Raw genomic sequence first — 27,487 nt, forward strand, 5'->3', positions numbered from 1 at the left:
TAATTCTAACACTTTAGGATACGATCCAGATACCATTTCTAGATCTTGCGTTGCCACGAATATGCACCTTGCTAAGACTCTAGAACTGGCCTATAATGTAGTGGAATTAAACTACAAATTTAGTAGACACAGTGGATCAGTTACCACTTACCTTATCAAGACTATAGTGCGTTATGGTGCCCATTGAAACAGTGGTAGGCCTGCTAGATGAGCATAAAAACCTGGTGGGCAGAGAAGGAAGGAATGAATAATGGATAAGAAAGGAAATGATATAGCAATTTTGTGGGTCGAGATCCATGAATTTGGTGGTGTGCAGGGAGGGAGAGATTTAGGGTAGGGTGAGGTTAATAATTTTAACATGGCAGGGGTGTGGAATTTCCAAATAATCTACTTGTCCAAGGGACAAAATGCAACTGAGATCTACATGTCCTGGAAAATCCACTTGTCCCACCTACTCCCGTCCCACATCAAACATAAGGGCTCCGGCTGACAGAGAAACATTAATATATTTTTGTTTTATTAAAATCAGTAAACCATTTAAATGCTGTGCAATTATAATGCTTAAGTAAAACTTGACAAGCGATATTATCCCTTTTATCCAAACATATAGAAATACAACAATAAATATTTGCCTAAGATCACACAATTTAAGCATGGAAGCATTTTTTTTAATTTATCAAGCCAGGTTCTCTTTCACAAAGCCTATCTAATTAGTTCCGGACCGCCAAGAATTCTGCAACATCACAAATAGCAGATAACAAACTACTGTAAATAAACTCAGCACTCAAACAGGATGTTGCACAATGTCACAACTAATTGCAACCAGTACTTACTTAACTCACTGCTTAAAAAGAAATCATCATCACTAAAAATGAACATCTGTCGCCAACAGCCACACCTATCTAGAATACTGGACTATCCCAGAGCATGCAGACATATCACAAATAACGGACAGTCATCACAAACATAAGATTCAAGTAAGACTGTAGAGATACAATGACCAAAAGAATCCTGCACTATGATTAAATAACATAACGCATTTGCAGCTATTTGAGGCAAAACTGAAGTGCATTGCAGAGCTATTCATTGAGGCCCGCCCCCCCACCCCTGTTTCACACAAGCACAGTCAAGAGTGATCTAGTTGTGTTCATTGGCAGAGCTCTGTATATCTTTTTGTACAAACTAGCACATACCAAATGAACACCACCAGAATTTAACTCCTGCCAAGTGAAATCAGCATTTTCTCTTCTTCTTTAATGGTAGTACCTTTCATATCTTCCTCACCACCTCCCGATTTCACTTGTTTCCAATATTCTAGCCTGAGTTATTTTAAGACTTGTCTACGCTTGCATATGACCTTGAGAGTGAGACTGTCACTGAGAGTGTATTTCTAATAAAAGAATGACATTTGTTTTGCAGTTTAATAGCGCAAACTCGACCTGAACATATTGGAGTGCTTTAGATGAGCACCAGTTACATTACTACAAGGACACGTTAATTTATCTCTCACTGTAGCACTATTGGCAGCTGCACGAGAAATAACAAATGATATGTGAACCTATGCAGAGGGGACATTATTCTGGCAGACGCTGATACAATATTAAGGCGATCATTGTAGTCTTAAGAATGAAAACCATGGTTTCTGCTAGACTCAAGGTACATCAGGTGCCTCCCTGTGACCCGCCTTAGGCATTCTCTGCTAGTTGGAGCGTGGCGCGGCTGAAGTTGCAAAATTAAAGTAAAACAATGTGTGGCTCACTGTGACAGTTGCTCCTTACACTTAGTTAGGCAGCGCCCTTCCGTACCAAATAAGCACATTCCTGCAGTTAACTTTATTATGCCAATGTAGATCACGCTTGATGTCACTGCATGCGCTTTCCTTTCCTCGCGCCTCCACCTTCTCAGTCTGAGGTTTTTAATCTGCCACTGTATGCGCGCCTCTATCTTCTCCCCAGTACAACGCTGCCACACTTTATGGCGCCGGAACATTAAGCTGATCAATTGCCCAGGCAAAACACAAGAACCATAGATGCCTCCTTGGTGGTGGAATTGGAGAACCTTTCGTGACCTTTTGCGATGGAGGGAGCGTTCTTCAGCAGAAATACCTATTTCTAATCACGCATTGAGCATTACGTAAAGCCTTCAGCATCAGAACTACTTCCGTTTTCGAAAATCAAATGTATTTTTAACCCCCGCAGATGAAGTCCAGGCACTAATGTGATTCACCTTCATATGTGCAGTGCCCATGTCCGCAATGTCAAGGGAACAGTTGTGTCCTTTTACAATTATGAGAGATAAACTGCAGCGACGACGCTGAGGCGCCGCTGCGGCTTAAAGAAAATGCGCACAACGGGCTAAATTGAGCCCGAAAAATAGGCACTGGCCAATTGAGCATTTTCTCACACAAATGGGACAGATATCGCCCATTTGTGAGAGAAATTGCCCGATCTGTGTCAGACATCTGGTATGAAAGGGAGTTTTAATCCACTTTGCATACCAATAGAAACGTGCGCAGTCAGCAATAGCAGCGATGAGAGCCTGCAGTTTCTGCAGCCACAATGACGCTGCATTAGAGACGGTCCGTCAGCAGGCAGACAAGTTCTATTACAATATTTCAGTGCAATTTGTATTCACGCTGGGCAAAATAACACTAGCAGTGGTGGCGGGCGCTATGGCAGTGCTTAATTTTACCTCAGAAATGTAATTGCCTCGCTCGCGGCGGTCCCGAAGTTCGACTGATTGCCGAGACTGAGTGACGATTCACTCCCCAGCCAATCACTGGCTAGAGCCCAGTGAAGTCATGGGTTGCTAGCCAATCAGAGGCCTCCAAAGGCTCTCGGCAAGCTTGTATGATTGGCTGTGAGCTCCAGAGTGCCCACAGCCTATTTACTTTACGTGATTTAATGTCTACATGTCCGTCGGACAAAATAGACATTAGATCAACATGCCCACGAATAAAAACAACATGGTTCGGGCGTCGGGCGATATGATTTCCCCACCCCTGCTTACAGTAGTCACTTTGTCCCTTCTACTATAGTAGGATGAGATTTTGCTTTTCCCCTTGGTGCTAGGCTCTTTACCATTATACAACATATTTTCTACCTCTTCTATTAGATCATCAATAGCTGCTAAAGTACAGTTCTCTGCTGCAGATTTAGCCTGTTTATGGGTCCTTGCCATCTTTTTCCTTCCCATCATTGTCTCCGCTGCTTTCCTTTTCCTCATTAGTGCCCAAATGCTTTGTTGTTAAAACTATTCTTGTGGGAGTGTAGTTAGTGTAGGGGCCTCAATGGGGTAAAAGCTTAAGCAAACAAGTAATGAATAGCAACAACTTATACTACTTATGGACCGAATTATAGGAGGTGCAATATACACCAAAGATCAAGACTCTTCTGTTCAGAGGTTCTTCCAAAATATAATTAATATGGCAAAATGACACGAGATTAACAAATCAGTCTATCCATGTGCTTTAACATCCCCCTTTTTTTAAATTAGCGTGCTTATGCCCTGCTTATGCCACAAGGTCCTAATAAATTCTTCTCAGCATTAGTTCACTGTGTAGATGCTTTACATGAAATCAGGATATCAGTTATTTAATAGTCAAAGTTGGGTGATGTTCGTGTCCAAACTCTAGATACGAGTAAAAGATCTTACCGCTGCAATGCAGCTCAGGCCTGGAATGAATCAAGGGGGGTGGCCCAGCCCAGCCTTATCCGGGCTTTGACGGGCAAGGACGGACCCGCCCTTGGCTCGGGCTTTGCCCGGGCACTGCCCGCGCGTGTCCTGCGCTGCGGGAGCCCGCTGGAGGATTTAAGCAAGCGCCTCCTGGCGCTTGTTGATGACAGTGGGTGCGCGCGGTGTCAGGAGCGCGAGGCACACTGGGGCTGCGAGTCCGAGCCCCCTCCGGTCAGGGCAGAACAGAAGAGCATCAGCCAAAGGGAGTTTACTATTATTAGTATTCCCTGGGATTCACTGGGCACGCAATGATCTCTGCAGCAGGTGCCTTAATCCCGTAAGATATTTTAAAATGAAGACTTTGCAACAAATTAAGCTGAATAGATGTACTACTATGTTTCTCTTTGTTGCCAACTTCTTTAAGGCAGAGTTTAAAAAAAAAATAATAATATGAAAAATAAGGAGCACCTTTTGCGTCGGGATTGCATCAATTATTTAGCACAATTCAGAAACAAAATCAAATTTGTTCAATCTTATAATGCACTCAAATGGACTCATGATAGACCTACGAAACGTGTTAAGATCTGATGCCACTTCTTGTGATGTCACTTCCTAGGACATCAAGGTTTGTGATGTCACTTCCAGTGATGCCGTGATGTCAAGCATCATGATTCCACTTGCATACTGCCTAACTTCGTTAGTCCCTCCACCTAAAAAAAAATTAAGGACTCCTATTGCAAGGCCACAAGTCGGCGGTGGTTCAGCATGTACAGAGTCCTTCACTATGAAGGGGACTCCGGTTTCCTTAGAGGAAGCTGGTGTGTCATCCTGTGACACAGCACTGCAACTACTAGCGTCTGCAAACACTGTACATGTGTAATCTGGCTTTAGGGAGGTTCTTAATCCCCACTGGCTGCATGAGAGAGGGCCAGTATGGAGTAATCTTTGAATCTCTATCTGAGAATTAGCGGGAACATCACACCGTTAACGCTTCTATTGCAAATGCGAGGCTAGTTTGTGCTTTGTAACATATAACCTTAACAACAAGCTTGACTGTTTGAATAAATACACCCAGTACATTTTGTTTACTCTGAATAAAGCTGCAGCATCTAATAGTAAGCTAGACACATCAGTCTAAAAAATAATGCCCATTTTGGACCTCAATTGCACAGTGAAATGAGAGAATCATACATGTGATTTTTTTTTTTTCTCTTTCAAAAACCTTTATTCTTTTAAGTCAGGGACACAGCTATTCAGCCGACAACCCGGAGGTACGGCAGCTATAGAAATACAACACAAGCGAGCGTCCACATTTCACTGACAGGAGAATCAAAAGGTTCTGTTTTAAATAAACACAAACCCAAACCTAAACACAAGCAAGGCGATAAGTACATAAAGCACAAAAAGGGTTCCCATCAGGGGGAGCGAGCCCCATTTCGTCCATCAGACACAGGTCTATAGTAAGGGAAAGGAGGGGAAGGCAGAGACTCAAGAAGACAAACACATACCAGCAAAGAATACAAAGCCGGAAAGAATGCTAAGGGGAGAGCTGCTCCTCAGGCGGGTCCGGGTCTGGGGGCAGGCATATGCCCCCTCTGTACTGGTTCCATCGCCCCCATACAGAGTGCCATTTCCGGGGGCGCCCTCGAGCACAATACACTGTCTTCTCCCTAAACATGCTCCAATCCATATTTTCCATCCACGCTGTCAATGTAGGAGGCCTATTAGAGCCCCACAGGCGAGCGATGTCACGCTTAGCTACCATGTTCCCAAGGGTCACCCACTGAGTCTGTGCCGCGTCGTGGTCAGTAGGACCCCAAACATTCAGCAGGCAACACCGCGCCTCCGGCTGCATGACGATGCCCGTCACCTCCCCCATCACATCGTGGATTCGCTTCCAGAACTCCATGATCACACTGCATTCCCAAATAATATGTAAGAAGGTGCCCACCATACCACAGCCTCTCTTACATAAGCCCTCCTCAGAGAAACCCATGTGGACCAGCCTGGGCCCTGTCACGTAAACTCTATGGAGTATTTTAAGCTGCACCAGCCGCAGGCGCGCAGGGATCGCGACCTCTTTGGGAGAAGAAACTGCATACTGCCAATCCTCATCATCTAATTCGAGGCCATCCCTAGTCCATTGATCACGCAACCCTAGGAGAAGATCTGCCCGAACGTTAATTAGTTTCTTATAAATGAGAGAGATCGTACTCTCTGGCATATGGCCATCCAGGATCCGGTCCTCTAACGGAGAGGACTCGGGCACCTTCTCCCCCTCTACAAGGACTGACCGCAAGGCGTGACACACTTGAGCGTATCGGAAGAACTCCGTGCACCCTAGCTCGTATTCCTTCTGCAGCTCCTCGAATGACTTTACCCTACCCTTAACCAAAAGGTCTCCAACCCTGGATATACCGATCAGGTCCCATTTCTGGAACCCCTTTGTATGCCAAAGCTTTCCCAGAATATCGGAGTCAAACAACGGGGTGGCAAGGGTAAGCTTACCCTTCCAGCCCAGTGAATCTGTCGCCACCTTCCACACATGCACAGCCACCCTGGTGGGCCCCGTAAGGGTTAAGTCCAACGACTTCGAGTACAACGCTCTGTGGTAGTTACCCCCACGCAGCAACCACCGGTCCATGGCGTAGCCGGGGCTCAGCGCCGGACCATAGACACCATAGTTAATCGCGCTCAACTGAGTGGCCCAATAATAACGTCGAATGTCTGGAAGCGCGATACCCCCGTCATACCACGGAAGCGTCAACTTAGCAGTCGCTATGCGCGGTCGCCCTTCCCACAATAGCGCGCGCTGGAGGCTTTCGACCTCACGGAAATAACTGGCCGGGACCAAGTCAAGGGTATTCTGCAAGGCATAGAGGAAACGGGGAAGAGACATCATTTTAAACAGGGCGGCGCGGCCAAGGAGGGAAAGCGGCGGCCGCCGCCAGCCCGCCACGTCCCGCCGCAAACGTGCCAAGGGAGGGAGCAAGTTTTTCTCGTATCGTAAAATGGGGTCGGTGGAAATATAGATCCCCAAATACAAAAAGCCCTGCCGGGCGATCTGGATCGAGCAGTTTCGCGGGACAGGCGGGACATCACCACACAGGACATACAAGTACGACTTTCCCCAATTGATAACAAGACCAAAGTTCCTACCGAAAGAAGTCAAGACTTCACAAACCACTATGAGAGATTTTGTAGGCGAGGTGAGGTAAAGCAGAATATCGTCGGCGTAAAGCGAAATACGGTCTTCGTGGTCAGGCGACCAACGAATCCCACGTATATCCGGGTGCCATCGTATCCACGCCGCCAGCGGTTCAAGAGCAAGGGCGAACAACAACGGCGACAGGGGACAGCCCTGCCGGGTGCCCCTCCCGAGCTTGAACGGTGTCGACGCCCGCCCATTCACCACGACGCGAGCAAGGGGCCCCTCATAAAGCAACCTCACCCAGCCTACAAAGCCAGGCCTGAAGCCGAACTTAGCTAGCACAGCCCACAGGTATGCCCACTCCACCGTATCGAAAGCCATCGTGGCATCGAGGGCCGCCACAATGGCTGGCTCTCGCATCGTGCCCGTCCTAGCAATCACTCCATGAAGGCGTCTAAGATTCAGTGCAGTGTTACGGTGCGGGATAAAGCCCGACTGGTCCGGGTGGATCAAATCTCCAAGCACCCGGACCAGGCGGTTAGCAAGGATCTTGGCAAGGATTTTCGGCTCGGCGTTGAGAAGTGATATCGGCCGATAGGAACCACACTTATCCCGGGGCTTACCGTCCTTATGTATTACCACAATCGTCGCCAGTCGTTGATCGAGCGGAAGAAACCCATTCACCCGCGCCTCCACGAACATGGCGCGCAGGTGAGGAGCCAACTTATCCGGACGAAGCTTATACAACTCAATCGGCAAACCATTTGGGCCCGAGGCCTTACCCGAGCGCAACGCACGGATAGCACACGCCACTTCGTCTACAGTTATATCCCCATCGAGGTCATCCCTATCAATGGCAGAAAGGCAGGGCAGAGCAATATCACGCAGAAGGTCGCACGAGTCCTCAGTCGGCCTATCCGAAACCGAGGTGTATACCGTACGAAAATAGTCCGAGAAACACTGGACTATACCGTCGGGGTCAGTGACAACCTCTCCCCCATCCATCGACAACTCCGGCACCACTCGATTGACGCGCTCTTTTTTATCCAACCACGCCAACAGTTTCCCGGCCTTATCACCGACATCGTACAATCGACCCTGCTGCTCCCTATTGAGGGTCTTGGCAGCGTTCGTCACCAGATCCCTGTATTCCAACTGCTTCAAGCTCAAATTATGCAGTGTGGCTGCTGCAACATCCTCTTCCAAGTCCACTTCCAAAGCCGCAATCTCGTCCTCAACTTGTGTCACCTCGGCGTCTCTCCGCCGCTTGGCGGCCACTACCAAGGAAAGGGCCTCCCCTCTCAATACGGTCTTAAAAGCTTCCCACAAGGACACCGCAGATTCAACTGAACCCTGATTATCTTGAAAATAGTGATCAACTGCCTTCAGCAACGCACTGCGCAGCTTGGGGTCACGAAAGTACCAGGGGTTAATGGGAGCCACCCTGCCCCCCACCACCCGGCCAGTATCCAGACGGGCCCACACCGGCGAGTGATCGGATATACCCCGTGCCATGTGCCTAGCCTCAGATACCAATGAGGCGTGCGCAGCCAGAGTGAGCAAGTAATCAATCCGAGAGAGACTACCGTGGGCCCCGGAGTGAAAGGTATATTGTCTCTGGGTGGGGTGCCGTAGCCTCCAACAGTCTACCAGGCCAAAAGTATCTATAAAGTCGGGAAGCCACTTCTGAGCCCCCCCGGTGTCCCTGGGCGGGTACCTATCGAGCAATCCAGATCCAACCGCATTGAAGTCTCCTCCCACCACCAGCATCCCTTCAGGGAGTTCCAACAAGGCCTTGCCCAGATCAGCAAACGTGGAGGCCTGCAGGGCAGGAGGGACATAAAGAGAAACCAATACAAACGTTCTGCCCTCCCACCTCCCCGCCACAGCCACAAAGCGCCCCCTGCCATCAGCGATGGTGGAGTCAACCTCAAATGGTAGGGAAGCTCTAACAAGTATGCCCGCACCCCTGGAGCCCGAGGAGAACCCCGAGTGAGCAATGAATTTATAAACCTTTCTGTTAAGTGCATAACACGTATTCCCTATAAGGTGGGTCTCCTGCAAGAGGACCACATCTGGCGAGGTCCGTTTCAAGAATTGTAGGACTATCTCCCGTTTAATACGATCCCCTAAGCCATTAACATTCCAGCTAATTATGTTTAAGCCCCTATCCCCCATCCCCAAACACAAAGAGACCTCCACCCCCCCGGAGAACCACAATCGGACAATACTGACAACAATTACTACGCCTTGCAAGAAAAAAACCCCCAACAACAACCCCAACATCCCGAATCCCCCCCCTCCCTGCACCCCTGCGTCAGCTTGCAAAGCCCCCCAACTTGCAGTGTGCCTGTCGCCCTATCAAAAACAAATCTACAAAAAGTACCCCAAGGGAGGAAAGAGCTCCTATCTTCCCCCCGCCGCCCTCCCATTACTGCAGTAGTGTGCTAGTCACTGTCTGGGGCTGAGTCAAAACAGACCGACACCGGAGGTATCACTCCTGTCCATCCCGGTCGCCTTCCGCTCCAACCACACGGTCCCCGCCGGGCTGTCGCCGAGGGAGCGCATCCAACCAGTCCCCTGCCATGTCCGGCGATTCGAAGAAGAAAGTCCGATCCTCATACACCACACGTAGCCTGGCGGGGAAAAGCATGGCATATTTCAGGTCCATCTCCCTAAGCCGCCTCTTCACCCCCAGGAAACTCTGCCTCTGCTTCTGCACCATCTGGGTGAAGTCAGGATAAAAGCTCACAGAGGCATTCTGAAAAGGCACCGGGCCTTTCACCCTCGATGCTTGCAGGATAGCGTCTCGGTCTCGAAAATTAAAGATCCGGGCGATAATCGGCCGCGGGGGGGCTCCCACCTTAGGCCTTCCGCCTGGCACTCGGTGAGCCCGCTCAACCGCAAAAAACTTGCCGAGGCCCTTAGGCGCAAGATGGTTCACCACCAAGTCCTCGACGAGTAAATCCACGGAGAGCTCCTCCGAATTTTCCGGGACCCCAATAAGGCGCACATTGTTGCGCCGGGCCCGACCTTCAAAGTCTTCGAGCCGGCGGGCGGAGAGGTCATTCGCGGTCCGCAACTTCATCCTGCCAACGCGAGCCCCTGGCATCCTTCGGAGGTAGGCCGCAATCTTCCGCCATGCACAACTTCGGTTCCCGGTGGGCTATCTTAGCCCGGACAACGTCAATCGCCCCAGCTGTGACTCATCTGCAGGATTCCGTGCATGAAAATCAGGATTTAGGACAGGATGATTGCAGGAGGGCGCGAGGGTCGCGGGAGCTCAAGGCTCACGCGGCCATCTTGGTCAAGCGCTAGGCTCCTCCCCCCATACATGTGATTTTTAAAAATTAAAACAACCCAACAACAAATATCTTTTCACATTTCTGCATGATTAAGTAAACTTGTTTTAACTGAGGAATACCATAATGATAGGACGTCATTGTGAATAACATATACTAATCTCTACTCACAGCCATTTTCTGAGAAATTGAGCCTTGTACATTGCCATTATTACTCGCCTGTTTGTGATGGAAGCAGCGTGCGATCATGTTCTAAGACCAGCATTTGCGCAAGTAGACCATATGATGGCAGTATTGTATCAAATACTCCTTTGCATGCATGTAGCTAGTGACACAGATGACATCAAAGACAGACCCAACTTGAGGTGGGGTGGGCCTGCTTCTTAAGGGGCATGAGAAATGTTGCATGCACTGCTTTCGAAATAAAGAACCATGCCAGCGCCGAACACCCAAAGCATGCCATCATAGGCAGGTAATTAACTGTACTCTACCTTTTGCATCTTCGAATATATATCTACATTTAGACGCTCTTGAAAAGGGCACAGCGGAGCAGATTATCGGGGAAAACAAGCATGCGAGTGGTGCGTGCGTGCGCAAAAAGAAGCCCGGGAGTTGTGTGCGCGCGCGCACCCTAAAATAATTTTTTTTATAATCACGCAAGTGGTGTGCGCGTGCGACGGCAAAAGTGAAAGCAGGCTGGCGAGTGGTGTGCGATGTGCGTGCACCATGACGAGAGAGGAAAGCCAGATGGCGCCTCTGATCGTCATTGTGCATGTAACCGCACGCTCTATGCCAGCCAAAAAGCTGTGGTCGGCTTTTTAAAGCTCACACACTAAATGTCTCGCCAGTTCAGCACATGCACTGGCTCAGGCGAGACCTAAAAATGATACTCATCCTCGTGTACCTTATGCATGCACTCAATATTTACAAGTTATTGGCCACTATGCTCTGTAATTGCCATATGTGTAAATTACTTTAACGAGATGTGGGGAACTACACCTGTACATCAAAGTGTGGACTTCCCACAAAATATGTTGTACCTTAATTTGAAGGAATATTAGGCAGTAATTGTGAACTATGGTCCCATTTTAACTTTAAACACACAATTGCTCGGTTTTAGCTCCCAAACATGAATGCACTGCTGTCACTTACTGGCTGTTTTGAAAATCACTGCTAGTTCATTGGTGTGTGTAAGTGTTTAAATGTGTAATTCCAAAAAAGTATTTGATTACAAAGGAGATGGATGAGGCCAGGAATGAGTTCCCAATTTGGCCTGAGTAATACTCTAGCAGAAAGATTCTGCGATTGCAGACTCCATTTCCTGCTGTGCGCTCTCACCACATTGGTTGCTAGAACTGCTTCTAGTTGCTGGAATGTTGCTGGTGTCAACTTTCCTGGCATGCTACTTCTGCTGTGCTGGAGTTGAAGCCACACTGTATGGAAGCCTGTTCACCCAGCTGTTGCTTATATCAAGAGTGAGACCTCTATCTCACATTCTCTCTCTGGTTTCCTTTACATGGCTGCTACTCCAGGGGCTTTAAATCCTACAATCTTATGTTTGTTTTGTTCTAGGATTTTATTTCATATAATTTGGGTGTGGTTATGAGTTGATTCTGCTCTATTTTCACACTAAAATCTTTGGAAACGTTCAGCTGTATGTGATGCAAGATGAGGTCTATGAATCATAGCCTTTCTCTACTCACAGAATATACTGTCCCTAATCCTATTTCACTTCCTTACCCTGATTTGCAGATCCATGTATCCCAGTCCTCCCTCTTGATTTCCATTGTCATAACCCTTTGTGTCCTTGCACTGAGATGCTCTTGCATGTCCCACTTTTATTGCGATAAGCCACTTAGGTTCCTTTGTTCTTTTCTCTATGTGTTTATTTTGACTATTCATAAAGAGTATTACTTAATATATGGTTCCAGCTTTGGTGAGAATGTTGCCTCTTACATTAACTTTGTTCTACCTTAATAGTGATACTGTGAAAAGATGCTCAGCAAATAAGAAACACAAGTATGCACAGTTTCCTTCTTAAAGGTTCTTTGAGAGTTGATCAAAGGAGAAATTTACAAAAACAATAGTAACTTGCAAATTTCAGCACAAATAATCTAACTCTAAAGTCCTCAATTATTTTCCTTCTCTAGGCCTGGCATGTCTGCAAAACTGAGGCTTTTGGTTCAGCATGAACTCACCACTGTGAGAGCACTGGAAAAGCATGGTCTTCAACCTTCCTTAATCATTCACTGGGCAAGAAATCTTCAAAAAACAGTATGTTGACTTTTAAACCTTTGTGCCTGGTATAGACTAAACAAGTTGGTACATAACTATTAAAGTATTAGGCTTTCTTCTCATCTGAGTTAACTAAAATTAAGCTTTGATAGCCTTAACATTTTGTTTCTCACTGCACCACCTTATTCTTTGGAATACTACCTGTCAAACTGTAAATCCTTTCTGAGGTCATTGTTCAAATCTGTCTCTGCCCAGTGTCTTTGTTGTATGTGAATGTAACATAATGCAGATGTTTGGAAGTTTCCAAATGATGTGTTTGGAAAGCTAGTGAGATGGCTTTTCCAAGCTTGCACTTATATAAATATTTGTGCACCATCCTAATTTCAGTTTGTGAAATTCACATGCATTGCAGAAGGTGAAGAGGGATAGGTTTCACTATTAACAGAAAGGGGTCTTGTTGGGACGGAAGCGTCCTCTGTATGGTAAGAGACGTGTACCCCTGCCCTGAGTGCCCAACTGAATAGTTGACTGGATCCCTAATGCTGATTTTTATATATTTCTTTTTAATTATTTTTTTATTGTTAGTCCTAGGTGAATACAGATTATGCATGTGTGGCCATGACCTAGGACTGTCTCACGGATTCTGGTCTTGTTGAATTGGGAGGGTCGCCCAAAGTGCTCACCTCATAGTGGTGAAGGCTACCACCCTTCACCAGGAGTTAAGCACCACGAGCACAGTGGTAGCAGCATACTGTGTAGTGATCAGTGGCAGTGAAGAGGACCTTTTTACCTTGTTTCACTGAAGTGAGACCTACAGGCTCACTAACCTTCTTAAAAGCTCCGCTGCTGTGTGCTTAACTCACCCTTGGTCTACGTCCGGTTGATGTGGAGTGCTGCATAGAACAGGAGTAGTGACTCTTTGTTAGTGGCATGTGTCCCTGGGAAGGGTACAAGGATGGAACAGTACTGTGCAGTATATGTGTGGTTAGTACATGTACTGGGTGTATGTATGCCTGAGAGGAATACATTACATGAAAGATGTAGTGCTGTGCAGTGTGTGCGCAGTAAAAGGATGTGCTGGGTGTGTGTGTGCGCCTGCGTGTAGTAAAATACATGAAAGGTGAAGTGTTGTACAGTGCACACATGGTGAGTGTGTGTGTGCTGGCAGCGTGTCTGTTTTTGATCAACACGCCTTGGTTAAAGATCGAAAAGCTTCAGTGCTGAACAGTGCGCATAGATTGAAAGTTGTGTACTGAGTGCATGTGTACATGTATGGGTACAGTGCATAGAGGTATTGGTGCTGAAAAGAAAGTGTGCTATGAATGTACATTTAGCGAGTGTCCCTGCAATGGTACATTTGTATGGAAGACCCTGGGTTCCATTTGGGGAAGACCAGGCCTGCCTGGTAAAGACATGAGGAGGGGAATACCCCCAGGCAGATTTGTGTATTGCTGCATTCCTGTGATCTGGGTGGGGGACACACTGGAGGGAAAAGGAAGAGACTCCCTTTACGTTTTCAAAGACTGCTCTTTGATTCAGTATCTGATCACAAGGAAGGGGCCTGGACGCATCTCAGGAAGGGAGATGGGGCTGATAAGGTAATTCTAAAGAGTAGGGCTGGGGGTTGGTGATTAACCTTTTGATGCACATTTTCCCGTGGCTGACATACTGGTGTGAACTCCGGTCATGCCCATGAATTGTGGACCATCCGCTTCAGAATCGTTTATGCTTGGCAGACCTCTTTTATAAAGACAGATGAAAAGAAGTTCCCACTTCAAAAGAAGCAGAACCCCAACATAAAACTTTAAATACTCAGTCTCCAAATCACATTTGGTGTCTGGAAAAGGACTATAAGAAGAGGGGGGTGAGCCCAAAAATGTGTCATCTGCCAAGCAGCCAGACGGGCTGTGTGATAAGGGGAAGCTTTGCAAGACTTCTGCATGTGAATAAGACTGGGGGCCAAGACCTGTTAGCCTTCCTGCTGGGTGAATGGACATCACCCAGGGAAACCAACACCACCTGCCCTGGAGCACCATTGCCTGCCTGCTTGGCAAGACCAGTGTACCCTGTTAGGAAGATGAGAACATTGGAGGAAGCGAGGTCCAGTCGGGTGCCCTATCATGGGGATTCTTCATGCGAGGTGTGAGGATTCGGTTGTGTACCGATCGGGCCGTAGCCCATGTGCAAGACTGTTTTCAGTGATCCCAGTATGCCAGGAAAGTGCCGTCATAGACTGTGCCAAGTGTCGAGCGCTATGTGGAGGGTGCAGAGCCCACACTGCCTTGTTGCTGTGCCACTGGGGATGAAGTTGTGTGACCATCGTTCCAAGACTTGTGAACGCATATGCTGTGCCCTCATATGCCAGGAGGGGCTGTCGTTGTGCAGGTGATTGCACCTGAGAAGCCTACAATGTGTCTGGAAGGTATCGCAGCAACCCCATATGCAGGGGGGGAGTGGGGATTCCCAGGACCAAATCATCAAAGACATCAGACCGTTGCCCGGGACTGAAGTGAGACTGTGATGTTGGGGCTAGCTAAACCGAAGGGTCTGCACTGACTGATACCCGTGGACCAGGAGGACTCTGAGGAGAATGATGCGTCTTTGCAGGATGTCGGTCAAGAGCCGAAGGACTAAATTCCCCCACCGAGGAGAACTTGACTCAACGCTTCGCTGTGAGCTGCTCCGATTGATGGGGAGCGTGGATATGCCACTCTGGAGAGTGAGCCTACACCCTCCTGACACTGCTATGTGTATCACGAGCAGCCTGACTGCTCCAAGCAGAATTGGATTTTTTGAGTGACCTCACTGAGGGCACCAGCTGTAATTTTGGATGCTTCCGTGTTGCTGGAGCGGGTAAAACTTGAACTAGGGCCTTTGGGCCCCCATGCAATTCACTGCTAAAAGTGCTGCGGCACCATAGACACTTTTTTGGCTGAAATCCTGAAGAGTAAAAAGGGACCGTTTAGGTACGGCCTTTTAATTTGCATTCCCTGATGCAGCCACCAGTGAATGTGGAACAACCCTGAACATGTTACACGAAGGAGGCTGGAACAGGGACTCACCTGACAACCACTAAAGTCCTGACCTCAAGGAGGATTGTGTTGTAGCATCTCTTTGCATGTGTAGATTAGAAATAAAATACTACTTTTCTTATATTAGCAAGTATTTGGATGGACATGAAGTTAGAGGCATATGAGCTGCAGATCATATACTTGTGCATAGATCGCCATCTGGTGTTGGGCTCAGATTTTTGCACTTTGTTTTTGTCTTTGGAGGAGGTCTTTGTAGTCACAAGATAGGTGACTCCTCCCTAGGGTGATAGTGTGCATGGGCATCGACTCCATCTTCAGATTGTTTTTTTCCGCCATCGGGTTCAGATGTGATTTGCTGCGTACCGGGTTGATGTCGTCTTCGAACTTCCTTCGGCGCGCAATTTCTCACCACTCGACGGTATTGTCTCGATCGCATTTCCCTTTTGACGCGCATCTTCAAAAAAAACTATAATATCCTTGACATCGAACTTCGATGCAGGCTGTTGGGCCTATCCGTGCCGACTACGCCAGCAGTCAATGGCAAGGACTCCTTTAAAAAAACAAAAAAAAAATACCCCGGTTGTGGTGCTAAGTTCCCACACACGGACTTACACGAGGTTTGTAACCTCTGCCTCTCCCCGGAGCACGAAGACCAGAACTGCGAGGCCTGCTCATCTTTCAGGTCGAAGAAAATCATCCGTGACCGTCTGGCTCGACGTCACAAAATGTCCCACGGAAGCAGCTCGGTTCCTGACATCTTCGAAGCAAATCCCAATGTCCATACATAACAGGAAGCTGATGAAGGAGAGGCCTCCGTCTCCGAAGCCGAAGACTCCGACATCGAAGACAAGGCAGTCACCCCAGCTTTACAGTCTGAGAGTGCCGAGACCCCTCTCCCAACCAACCTTAAACAAAAGGCTCCGGTAACACCTTCGCCTTCGGGCTCAGGTCAGCACCACATTTCAGATGTCCCGCCCTCGGGCCTGGCTATGAAACTGAAAGAGAAGCCTTCCGGCTTGAGCCAAACCCATCCCGGTGCCAAAATCCCCTTCGGCACCGAAGCCCAAAACCAAACCTGTGCCACACCCTTTTTCATCCGCACTGAAAACAGCCTCTGCGCTGAAGCCTTTGGCGTCGAAACAGTCAAAGGACAAGCCTACAGAGCCAAAACACATATCGAAGACTTGGGAGCCAAAAAAGGTCTCGGATTCGGAAGCTCATACACCCAAAGTTAAGGAGTCCAAGACCCCACAGAAAGCTTCTGACACCAAGCTGAAAGAACATTCTGACCCTAAATCTTCGGCGCCGAAGAAGGACAGTGTTCCCAAACTACACTCTGTACCAGATCCTTCGGATCCGAAACAAGACTTTACACATTGACACAGTAACCGGTCATGTTACCACCAAACCTCCTAAAAAGAGGAAACTGAACTATTCAGATGACTCTGAATTACCCATAAACGGAAGGAGATAAGCACTAACACTTCTCCACCTCCCTCTCCTCCTTCACCTGATCCAAATCTGCTAATTTCTCCAACACTCTCCCCTCAACATACATTTTCACCTCAACCACAGGGGGATGAAGATGATGACATAAGTGGGGATGGGTTCACAGATAGAGGGATGATGACGCACATACAATCCCACAAGATACGGACCCATGGGATGACTATAATGCAGATCCAGATCCACACAATTACCTGGACCTCTATCTCTCTAGGCCATCACTGCCTGATGATAATATTGGGTTTGCGCAACTAATTATTAGGACTGCAAAATACCATGGGGTGCAACTACTCTCTGATCCATTAGAAGAAGACTTCTTATTAGAAATATTTGCACCCTCACAAAAAACTACACACACCCTGCCAATACTAAAAGGCATGCTCAAACATGCACCAGAAGTGTTTAAAGACCCAGTCAGAGCCAGGATCCTCAACACCAGGGTGGACAAACCATATAAAGCAGCTTCCAATGACCCAATCTACATCAGAGGTCCGGTCTCTCTAGATTCTCTTTTATTGTCTAACACACACAAGAGGGTTAACTCACAAAGCATGGGTGACGCCCCTCTTCCTGATAAGGATTCAAAGCTAATAGACGCATCTGGTAAACGTATCGCGTCACAGGTGGCAAATCATTGGCGGATTGCCAATGCTCAAGCTTTGTTGGCCATATATGACCGGGCTCACTATGATGAGCTTGAAAAGCTTATGCAACATCTCCCTGACCAATATATAAAAAAGCTAACGACCTTATACAGGAGGGTAAGTTAATAACCAATACATTTATCAAATGTGCCCTCGACGCAGCTGATACCGCATCTCGTGCTATTAATACCAGCGTTTTATTACACAGGCACACTTGGCTTTGAATCTCAGGATTCAAGCAAGAGGTACAATCCACTATTCTTAATCCGCCTTTTGACCAAGAGCATCTCTTTGGGGCCACAGTCAGTACATCTTTAGAACAGATGAAGAAGCATACTGAGACTGCCAAGTCCATGGGGCCTTGCAATTACCTTCCTCTAGAGGGTCATTTCGTCCCTCCTTTTACAGGGCCGGCTCCAAAACCACTGGCTCAGAGCATCCCTCTACCTCATACAAAATGCCCGATCAAAGTACCTCCCCCAGAGGATATTCTCGAGGAGGGTACAGGGGTAACAACGGTAAGGGAAGAGGTCGTGGTGGCAACACCCGCAACTCTCCTACCACCAAGCAGTGACTTACCTTTACTTCCCCCCGATCATTCCACTCCTGTCGGAGGATGTCTCTCATAGTTCCTACCTGTCTGGAATTCCATCAAAACAGACAAGTGGGTAAGACAGATTATCCAGTATGGTTATTGCCTGGAACTCACCTCTACTCCCCCCAATATCCCTCCCAGACAACGTCCAATGTCCTCGGAACATCTGACTCTTCTCAAGCAAGAGGTTCCCTCGCTATTACATAAACACGCAATAGAGCCAGTCCCCTTGCCTCATCAAGTTACAGGGGTTTACTTCCTCTATTTCCTAATCCCGAAAAAGGACTGCTCTCTCAGACCAATGCTGGACCTCAGACCACTAAACCTCTACATTCAGTCGGATCACTTCCACATGGTCACTCTCCAACAGGTACTTCCACTGCTTCAGCAAGGCGACTTTCTCTCCACTCTGGATTTAAAGGACGCTTATTTTGATGTTCCCATTCACCTCGCTCACAGGAGATATCTCATATTCGTAGCAGACGGACAACACTACCAATTCAAAGTCCTCCCATTCGGTGTGACTACAACACTCAGTCTTCACCAAGTGCCTCGCAGTAGTGGCGGCTCACTTAAGAAGACAGCATATTCACATGTTCCCTTATCTGGCCGACTGGCTCATAAAAGCCAAGTCACACACCAGCTCTGTGCAACACACACACACAAAACAATCCAGCTGCTTCACGATTTGGGATTCACAGTGAACCTCACCAAATCCCACCTCCAACCGTCCAGCACACACCGATACCTAGGAGCTACAATAGACACTTCAAAAGCTCAAGCATACCCCAACCCAGTTAGGATAAGCAACATGCAAGCTCTGATAACATTTCAGCCTCAACACTCTTTGCCAGCTCGAGTGTTCATGCAGCTAATCGGGATGATGGCCTCTTGCATTCTTATAGTCCCTTATGCAAGACTCCGAATGCGTCCCTTACAGGAGTGTTTGGCACATCAGTGGAACCAGTCTCAAGGTCAGCTAACAGATCTGGTGTTGGTGGACAGCCGCACGCATCGCTCTCTGCAGTGGTGGAACACATGAAACCTTTCCAAAGGGTGGCCGTTCCTTGACCCGGTTCCACAGATAGTGCTAACAGATGCATCGCTCACCGGCTGGGGAGCTCATCTTCAAAATCATACCATTCAGGGCATCTGGGCACCTCAGCAAAAACAACTCCACATAAATACCTGGAATTGTTGGCAATTTTTCTAGCGTTAAAATCCTTTCAACTCCATCTCATAGACAAAGCTGTCCTGGTCCGTACAGACAACATGACAGCAAAGTACTACATACAAAAACAGGGGGTGACACACTCTCTGCAGCTTTCACACCTAGCTCAAAGCATATGGAAATGGGCCATTCCACAAAACCTATATCTCCTTGCGGAACACCTCCCAGGAGTACACAATCAAATTGCAGATCTGCTCAGTCGTCAAAGACAGCAGATCCACGAATGGGAACTTCATCCTCAAGTTCTTCTTCCATTCTTTCGCATGTGGGGACACCCAGCAATAGATCTGTTCTCCACACACCTAAATGCAAAATGCCCAAGCTTCGCGTCCAGGCATCCACACCCACTATCCAAAGGCAATGCGCTATGAATGAACTGGTCAGGCAAATTTGCTTACGCTTTTCCGCCTTTCCCGCTCATTCAGTTAGTGGTTCGGAAACTCAAACAGCATTCCCTCACAATGATCCTGGTTGCTCCAACATGGGCCCGACAACCATGGTTCACAACCCTCTTGGAACTATCAGTAGTTCTGCAGCAAAAGCTACGCCTCTCATCCAAGCTTCTTACTCAGAACCATGGAGAGATCAGGCATCCAGATCCCAACCAACTCAACCTTGCGATCTGGCACCTGAAGTCTTAAAGTTTGGCTATCTCAATCTCCCGCCCGACTGCATGAACGTCATTAAAGAAGCTAGAGCATGCTATACACCAAAGTGTAGACTATTTGTGATTTATTGCACAAATAACAAAATCAATCCACTAGATGCTTCGATTCAGAACATTATCAGTTATCTCTTGCACCTACAATGATGTATATACCCTATCCGACTATATCTCGCTGCAGTAGCCGCTTTACTCCAAAACAGACATTTGTCTTTGTTTCGAGTACCCGCTATTAAAGCATTTATGGAAGGACTTAAAAGAATAATTCCACCCAAAGTTCCACCCTCTTCAGTGTGGAACCAAAATGTGGTCCTTACCAGAATTATGGGTCCCCCATTTGAACCTCTGCATAAATGCGAATTACAGTTCCTCAACTGGAAAGTAGCCTTTCTGGTCGCTATCACATCTATTAGAAGAGTTAGTGAACTCCAGACATTAACCATACAAGAACCTTTTTTGCAGATGCATCATAACAAAGTGGTTCTTAGAACTCACCTTAAATTTTTACCCCAAGTCCTCTCTGCCTTCCACCTTAACCAATCTGTTGAACTCCAGTTTTTTTTTCCCTCAACCAGACTCGGTGGCAGAAAGGGCTCTTCACACGGTAGACGTTAAAAGAGCAATACTATACTACATTGAAAGAACAAAATCCTTTAGAAAGATTAAACAACTATTTGTGGCTTCCTCCCCACCTCATAAGAGTAATCCCATTTCAAAAGCAGGGATTGCAAGGTGGATTGTTAAATGCATCCAGAAGTGCTATATCAAAGCCAAACGCACATTAACTATTCCCCCCTAGAGCTCATTCAACACCCAAACTAGGGGCTTCTATGGCATTCTTGGGGAACATTTCCCTAGATGAAATCTGCAAAGCGGCAACTTGGTCTACAACACACACTTTCACAAAACACTATTGTGCAGATGTGCAAGGAAAACAAGCTAGTGTGGGCCAGGCTGTACTAAGAACACTTTTTCAGACCGCTGCAAAAGATGCAGGTAGCCACCGCTAAGGAGGTAACTGCTATACAGGCTATGCACAAGTATATGATCTGCAGCTCATATGCCTCGAACGGAAAATGCTACTTACCAGTATGCATCTGTTCTTGGCATGTACAGCTGCAGATTCATATATGCCCACCCGCCTCCCCAAATACCTGTTCCAGTACTATCTTACGTAGATACATCACACATGCATATCCTTTTCTATTTCTTACTAACTCCATCATAACCCTTTATGGCAAACAATCTGAAGATGGAGTCGATGCCCATGCGCATTATCACCCTAGGGAGGAGTCACCTATCTCGTGACTACTAAGACCTCTTCCAAAGACAGAAACAAAGTGCAAACATCCGAGCCCAACACCAGATGGCGATCTATGCATCTATGCACAAGTACATGAATCTGCAGCTTACATGCCAAGAACAGATGCATACTGGTAAGTAGCATTTTCCTTATTGTTTATACTGTTTGCATATTGAGTTATGAGTTGTGTTCACTCACATGTATGTCCTCCGTCCCCCCCCCCCCCCGAGGGAGCCTTGACTGCTCGACATCAGCTACCACTGAGAGTCAAGTCAAGAAGGGTAACTTGGCCCAGTTGAGTGGGATCCATAGTAGGTTGGGATCCTGAACATAGGGAGTAAAAGGCCTCGGCCACCACGGTAGAGACCTGTATTTCCTGCGTACCCCGTGACCCTCTGAAAGGGGTTCTGACAGGGCTAAAGATCAACATGACAGTCCTCAAGAGAATTTCATGTTCCATAAAAAGGTGCATTGTTCTTTCTTATTTTGCATTCACCAATTTAGGAAAGAGTTGAAGTCACATCTCTGTAAAGAACAAAATATCAAAATTAAGCATGAATCCAGTAACCAGCTATTCTCCTATCACTTTTTGACTGTACGCTTGCCTTTGAACCTTTACAGCTCTGCATTTCCTTTTCTGATAGTTTTCTTCTATACAAACACTACATACACACATACAAGAAATTGCAGTCTAAGGTTGTATCATTCTCCGATATGTAAAATGGGAAGCTATATAAAAATGCCATTTACCTGTGGACAAATTGTCCTTGCTGATGGTTGAAAAATAGAGTTTTTATAGAACTGGGTGCTTTATTAAGAAACCTGTTTCACAAACTGAAGCAGATGCAACACACACTAAACTGGATCTTTCAGAACCCCCACGCAGAGAGGCACTTCCATCAGTCTCCAACTGCCTCTAATACTAAACATTCTACCCATTCCACCACACTGACATGCACACAACAAACACATGAACAACTGCGTTAGATCACACATAACACTCATAATTTCACACTGTCAGTCACATAAGCTCACCTATATTTCTGTAAGAACACAGGACACTTTATTAGCCAATTTGTGATGACCCTCAAATCCTGCAAAACCACTGTATGATTCTTTTCTAGCTTGTTAGTAGATGGTGGAACCCTGGACTATTCTGCACCAATAGACGGCAATCTACCCTCATATTGCAATATGCAAACTTACTGCCTTGCTCAAATAAGTGTTCACTCCATTACACTCTACCTTACAAATGTGTTCACTTTGCAGTTCTTTTGATGCGCACTCCTATTTTGTTCTGACGGTGTCACCAGTATTTTTCATCCTTTTGGCCCTTTCCATCCAATCCAGACAAAAATAAGAAATGCGGTCTTATTCTTCTTTGCACCTCAAAGGGAATCTCTACCGTGTATGTGAAGTATTTAATCAGTATTCTTGTTTTCATCATGCTAACACTTTATTCTATCACTATGGTGCGACCGCAGCTGTCTAGCAGCCCCATTGTAGGGAGATTTGTATGCTTAATAGTTCCATTGCTTTACGGCGCAGCTGATGTACTTGTGATGTTATGATATTTGCACTTTCATATGAAGACATCTCTTTGAGGGTCACTTGCACCCTGGTGTTGAAAGGTACAAGACAGGAACCCCTTACCAATTGAAGACCACTTCCCTTGTCCTGCAGTTTCTATATGGCAATACTTCTTTTAATACAGTGCTCTTGGAATCAGAAATAAGGATATACTTGCAATATTACAGACATGAGTTTTCGATCACACAAACAATTCAGGTCCACAGTGTGCAAAGGTTCCAGAGGCAAGTCAGTCAAAAGGATGGGAGTCAAGGGTATAATCACTTTAGTTTCTTCTAACTTCTATAACGCAGAACACATCCCTCTTCAACATCTAATCCCAGCCTGGAGTGCCACACAGCTATTCTTAAGCTTCATGTCACAGGATTTACCCCAGCTGTGAGAAGGATAAGTTTTCTCTGTAGTCACACATTTTAAATTTGGCATTTAAGCAGCTAGCAAAACAATGTCAAATATGGCAGTTCATTGGGAAAAAAGTTTTTCCTCTTTAGGGAAGTGCACATGCATGTCAAGTCTGTTACGCAGCCCAAATTTCCAGTACCAACTTTACAGAGTCCCTCAGTTAATACATTTTAGGTGAAATGTGGTTAAAATTTGGATATTTTACACCAGAATGCCTGTGTAACAAACGCGATTAAACCATGATTTGAAGAATTAAGTTTAACCTGTTGATTGGCTAAGATCAGTGGTGATAAACAATGTCACTTCCCACAGCATAGCCACGTATACCAGAGTTGTGATAATGAAAAGCTATCTAAATTCACTTATTTTCAGGTCTGTCCTTCTGCCTTGCAATGAAACACAAAGCTACCTACCATTTGATTGCTTCCACTAGCCACGGTTTGCCCTTCCTCAGCAACTCCCTTAGTTGATCTTCAACTGCTATTCTTAGTACCAAGGTACATCTCTTGCACTACATATTTTTGGTTTGGCACATTTCCTCACTTTGTTTGTGGATAACCCCATACAGCAGCTAAGCTTTATCCTAAACACTTTTGCTATTGTGCCTATAAGCAGTCACTCTTGAAGCACATGTTTGACTGTTGCTATCAATCATATTGTATCATTTTGCCTGATGGTAGAAATTCAGTAGGAATTGCTTTTTCTGTCACATAAATTATTATAGTTTTCACCACTAGGAACATAATTTAGCCTTGAAGTAGCTTGTGACTTTAATGTGTGCAGCTCCATAGCCACCTGGTAAAAATATCTGCTCTGTAGAGCTTCACAACCTCCTTACCAGAAATCATGATCATGTTGTCACTGAGGGAGTCCATGTTCTCAGAGGTTCAGCTATGACGCAAGACAGACTGCATCATACCTTTCTATTAGTTGAAACAGATGGATTGACTTTATTTTTTATGGGCACTTTTAATCACTTTTCTTATGACATCTTTAGTTTCTTTAGTAAACAAACTTTACCATTTGCCTGACAGTACAATCTGAGATGAGGACCATTAACAAGTACAGCAACCACTGGCAGTACCTCTCTGTAAGGCACCAATAAGGACAGCATCCTTCTACGGAAAGTTAGTGATCCCAGCGCAATCCCCAGGGCAACCCACACCTTACGGATCCCCTACCAGCTCCATCATCTACTTCATGAGAAGCACCAGTTCCCCAACTACCCACCCCTCCCTTTAAACACCCCCCCCCCCCCCCCAAACCATCTACCCCCATGCCCCACCCAGCCTACTCAGTATGGCTTCTTACATCAACTTAAGCTAGGTCAAGCTAGAGTTGCTTGCGCTGTCCACAAAGTGGCAGAAAAAATCCCCGAAGGGGGCATGCACGGTGCCACCACCCAGCAGGGGGACCTGGCATGCACTCAATCAGCAGTCTACGTTCATCAACCTCATACCCCCCTCACTAGTGCCCTCATGATGCAATAATTCAGTACACCAGCTTGAGGGTCCCCCAAAGCCATATCATCAACTGTGACCCTGTTGTCTGCTTTCAACTTTTTCACCAGGTTCTTCCATGCCCTTTTTTAGAGCCCACACCACCTCTTCGAGTCTCTCAGAAGGGTGACACTTTCGTAGTCCATCCATCGGAACATCTCCCTTTTCCACCCATCCACAGTAGGACCCAACACCGACTTCCAATGGATAGTGATTTGTTGCCAAATCAGGATAAGCGTCAAATCTAAAAACTTGGAAGTGATCTTGTGTTTAACAGTGCCTGGGTAGTAACCCAACAGGCATCTCACTGGTGTTACAATCATAGTGCGACTGGTAACATCATTGAGCAGTGCAAGAATCTCACCCCAGTAAGTTGTGAGCCCCACAAAGTCCCAAACCACATACAATTCAGTCCCCGGGGCCCCACAACGAGGACAAGTGGCATTGCCCTGTGGGAAAATCTTATTAATTCTGCCCAGCATCGGGTACGCTCTATTATTATGAAATCTGTTTATTGGCATTTGTTGATATAGACATAACATACATCATGAATGTAATAGCCCACAGGCAATGAGTCCGGTACTCAGAGGAGTATCCGCTAATTGTGAACGTGGTGATCCGCCAGATCCAGCGCCACTACGAGGCGTGGATTGATGCAATCAAATAAGTATCAGGGCCACCGCCCGCAGTTGAACAGATTCATGTAACAGCCGAACTTAGAACACAGAAGATAGATTAAACAAAAGCAGTCCATCAGAGACAACAGCAGCAGGTTCGATCTTAGACCATACGACCCTCAGGATACCCCCCCCCCCGGTCCACCCCCCCCCCCAAACCCCGGTCCCCCCATCCCCCGTGACAGGTCATACTATGGGAGGCAAATGTCAGTGTCCGCACATCCCCCAGGTTCGATTGGGACCTCCCCGTCAGTCCCCGGAGTGGATCTCCCAGGCGCGCCTCCATTCCCCTCCCCACCAGGAAGTGGCACCGCAGTATGTGTCCCACAGAGTGTCAGGGCATCCCCATCCAGCCGCATCAGGACCTGCACGTGTACGTCCCATTGACTCGCTATGGGTGTGAGTCTGAGGCCTAGCGTTTCCTCCCGCAAGAGAGCTGTGCCCTCCGCCCCCGCCCACACCAGCAAGGAACTACGCCACGCCTGCACCCGAGGGGGTTCAGGCGCCTTCCAGCGCTTGGTAATTAACCGCTTCGCCACAATCAGGCCCAGATCGAGGAAGCGACAGGCAACCTTCGTGGGGGGAGTCCTACGAAACAAGTGCAACAGACAGGCGGGCCAATTTCGCTGCGCCAGCGGACCGGCGCAAGTACGTAGCGCTCCATGCACCGTACGCCAGTATGAGTCGAGCACTGGGCAGCTCCATAACATGTGTACTAGCCCAGCATCCAGAGCCCTGCAGCGTGGGCATTCAGCGTCCGCCCGGTGGAAATAGCGATTAATGGAGTCGGGAGTGAGATATGCTCTGTGTAGTATGAAGTACTGGATTTGGCGAAACCGCAGATTCCTGGGGATCCGTGTAGGCCCCCGGAGCGTATCCCTCCATTCCTTGTCGGTCAGGGGACGGTCCAGGTCCACTTCCCATTTACCCCGTAGCGGAGACAGGTCCGCCGCCACCAGCATGCGCAAGGAGGCCGCGAACCAGCGAGTCATGGGGCCGCCCCGTCCCATGACGTGGAGGTACTGCATCATGAGGTGTTGCGCCGGTTCCTCCTGAAGAGCACCCCACCGACTCGTCAGCGTCGCGACCAGCGAGCGGTGACGGAGGAACTGACCGGCCGGTAGCCCCGTCTCCTCCGCCAGCTGGGCGAACGGTATAAGCGTACGGTCGCGGTAGAGGTCCCCCAGCGTGCAAATGTCCGCCGCGTGCCAGTCGGCAAGCTCTGCCGAGCGCAATATCCCACGACCGCTAGGTGAACCCTCAATCGGCATGGCAGGGGCGTATGGAATGTGTGACCGTGTCAGGTAGAGGGCTCGCCGATAGCACCGACAGGCCACCGCCACTAAAAGGGGCCCTGGCTTGGTCACTCTGGCCGTCGGATGGAACAGCGCGATGACATCTGTCAGGGGGAGCGGCGGCTCCACGGACGCCGTGTCGTCCCTTTCCCGGTCGGCCAGCCACCTGGCCACCCATTGCAGCTGTGCTGCTAGGTAATAGTGCGCAAAACAGGGCATCGCGAGTCCCCCCTGACCCGTGGGGAGGTATAACTTAGAGAGCGCCACTCTGTGTCGTGCGGTGCCCCATACGAAATCTCTAAGGGAGCACTCCAGGTCGGCGAAGAAGGACGCCGGGATATAGGTCGGCAGATTGGCAAAGTAGTAGAGGAGTCTGGGCAGGGCCACCATCTTGATCAGTGCAATGCGACCAGTGACTGCAAGGGGAAGGGTGCCCCAAAACCGCATCTGGGCCCTGATCGCCGTCACCGCCCTGCCCAAGTTACCCTCCACTAAGTCGGCGGATCGCCGATACACCTGAATGCCCAGGTAACGGAAAGTGTCTGGCTGCCACCGGACAGGCACACCTCCCAGTTGAAACCGGGGGTCTAATGTATCATCCCGGAACGGGTAGAGACACGACTTGGCTGCATTCACCCTTAACCCGGAGAGCGCTGCAAACTCCGTGAGAACCCGTTCAAGGTCCC

The 27,487-nt window shown here is 47.6% G+C and overlaps 1 protein-coding gene across 1 annotated transcript in view; it reads left to right on the top strand.

Moving 5' to 3' along the window:
- Nucleotides 1-27,487, top strand: part of RGPD4 (RANBP2 like and GRIP domain containing 4) — a 795,990-nt gene that overhangs the window by 176,347 nt on the left and 592,156 nt on the right. The window contains exon 12 of the mRNA XM_085622637.1: nt 12,279-12,402. Within this exon, the coding sequence (XP_085478763.1) occupies nt 12,279-12,402 (124 nt within the window). The remainder of the gene's footprint in view (nt 1-12,278; nt 12,403-27,487) is intronic.

This window comes from Triturus cristatus, chromosome 8 (genome assembly GCF_964204655.1).
Source record: "Triturus cristatus chromosome 8, aTriCri1.1, whole genome shotgun sequence".
Classification (NCBI taxonomy): Eukaryota; Metazoa; Chordata; class Amphibia; order Caudata; family Salamandridae; genus Triturus; species Triturus cristatus.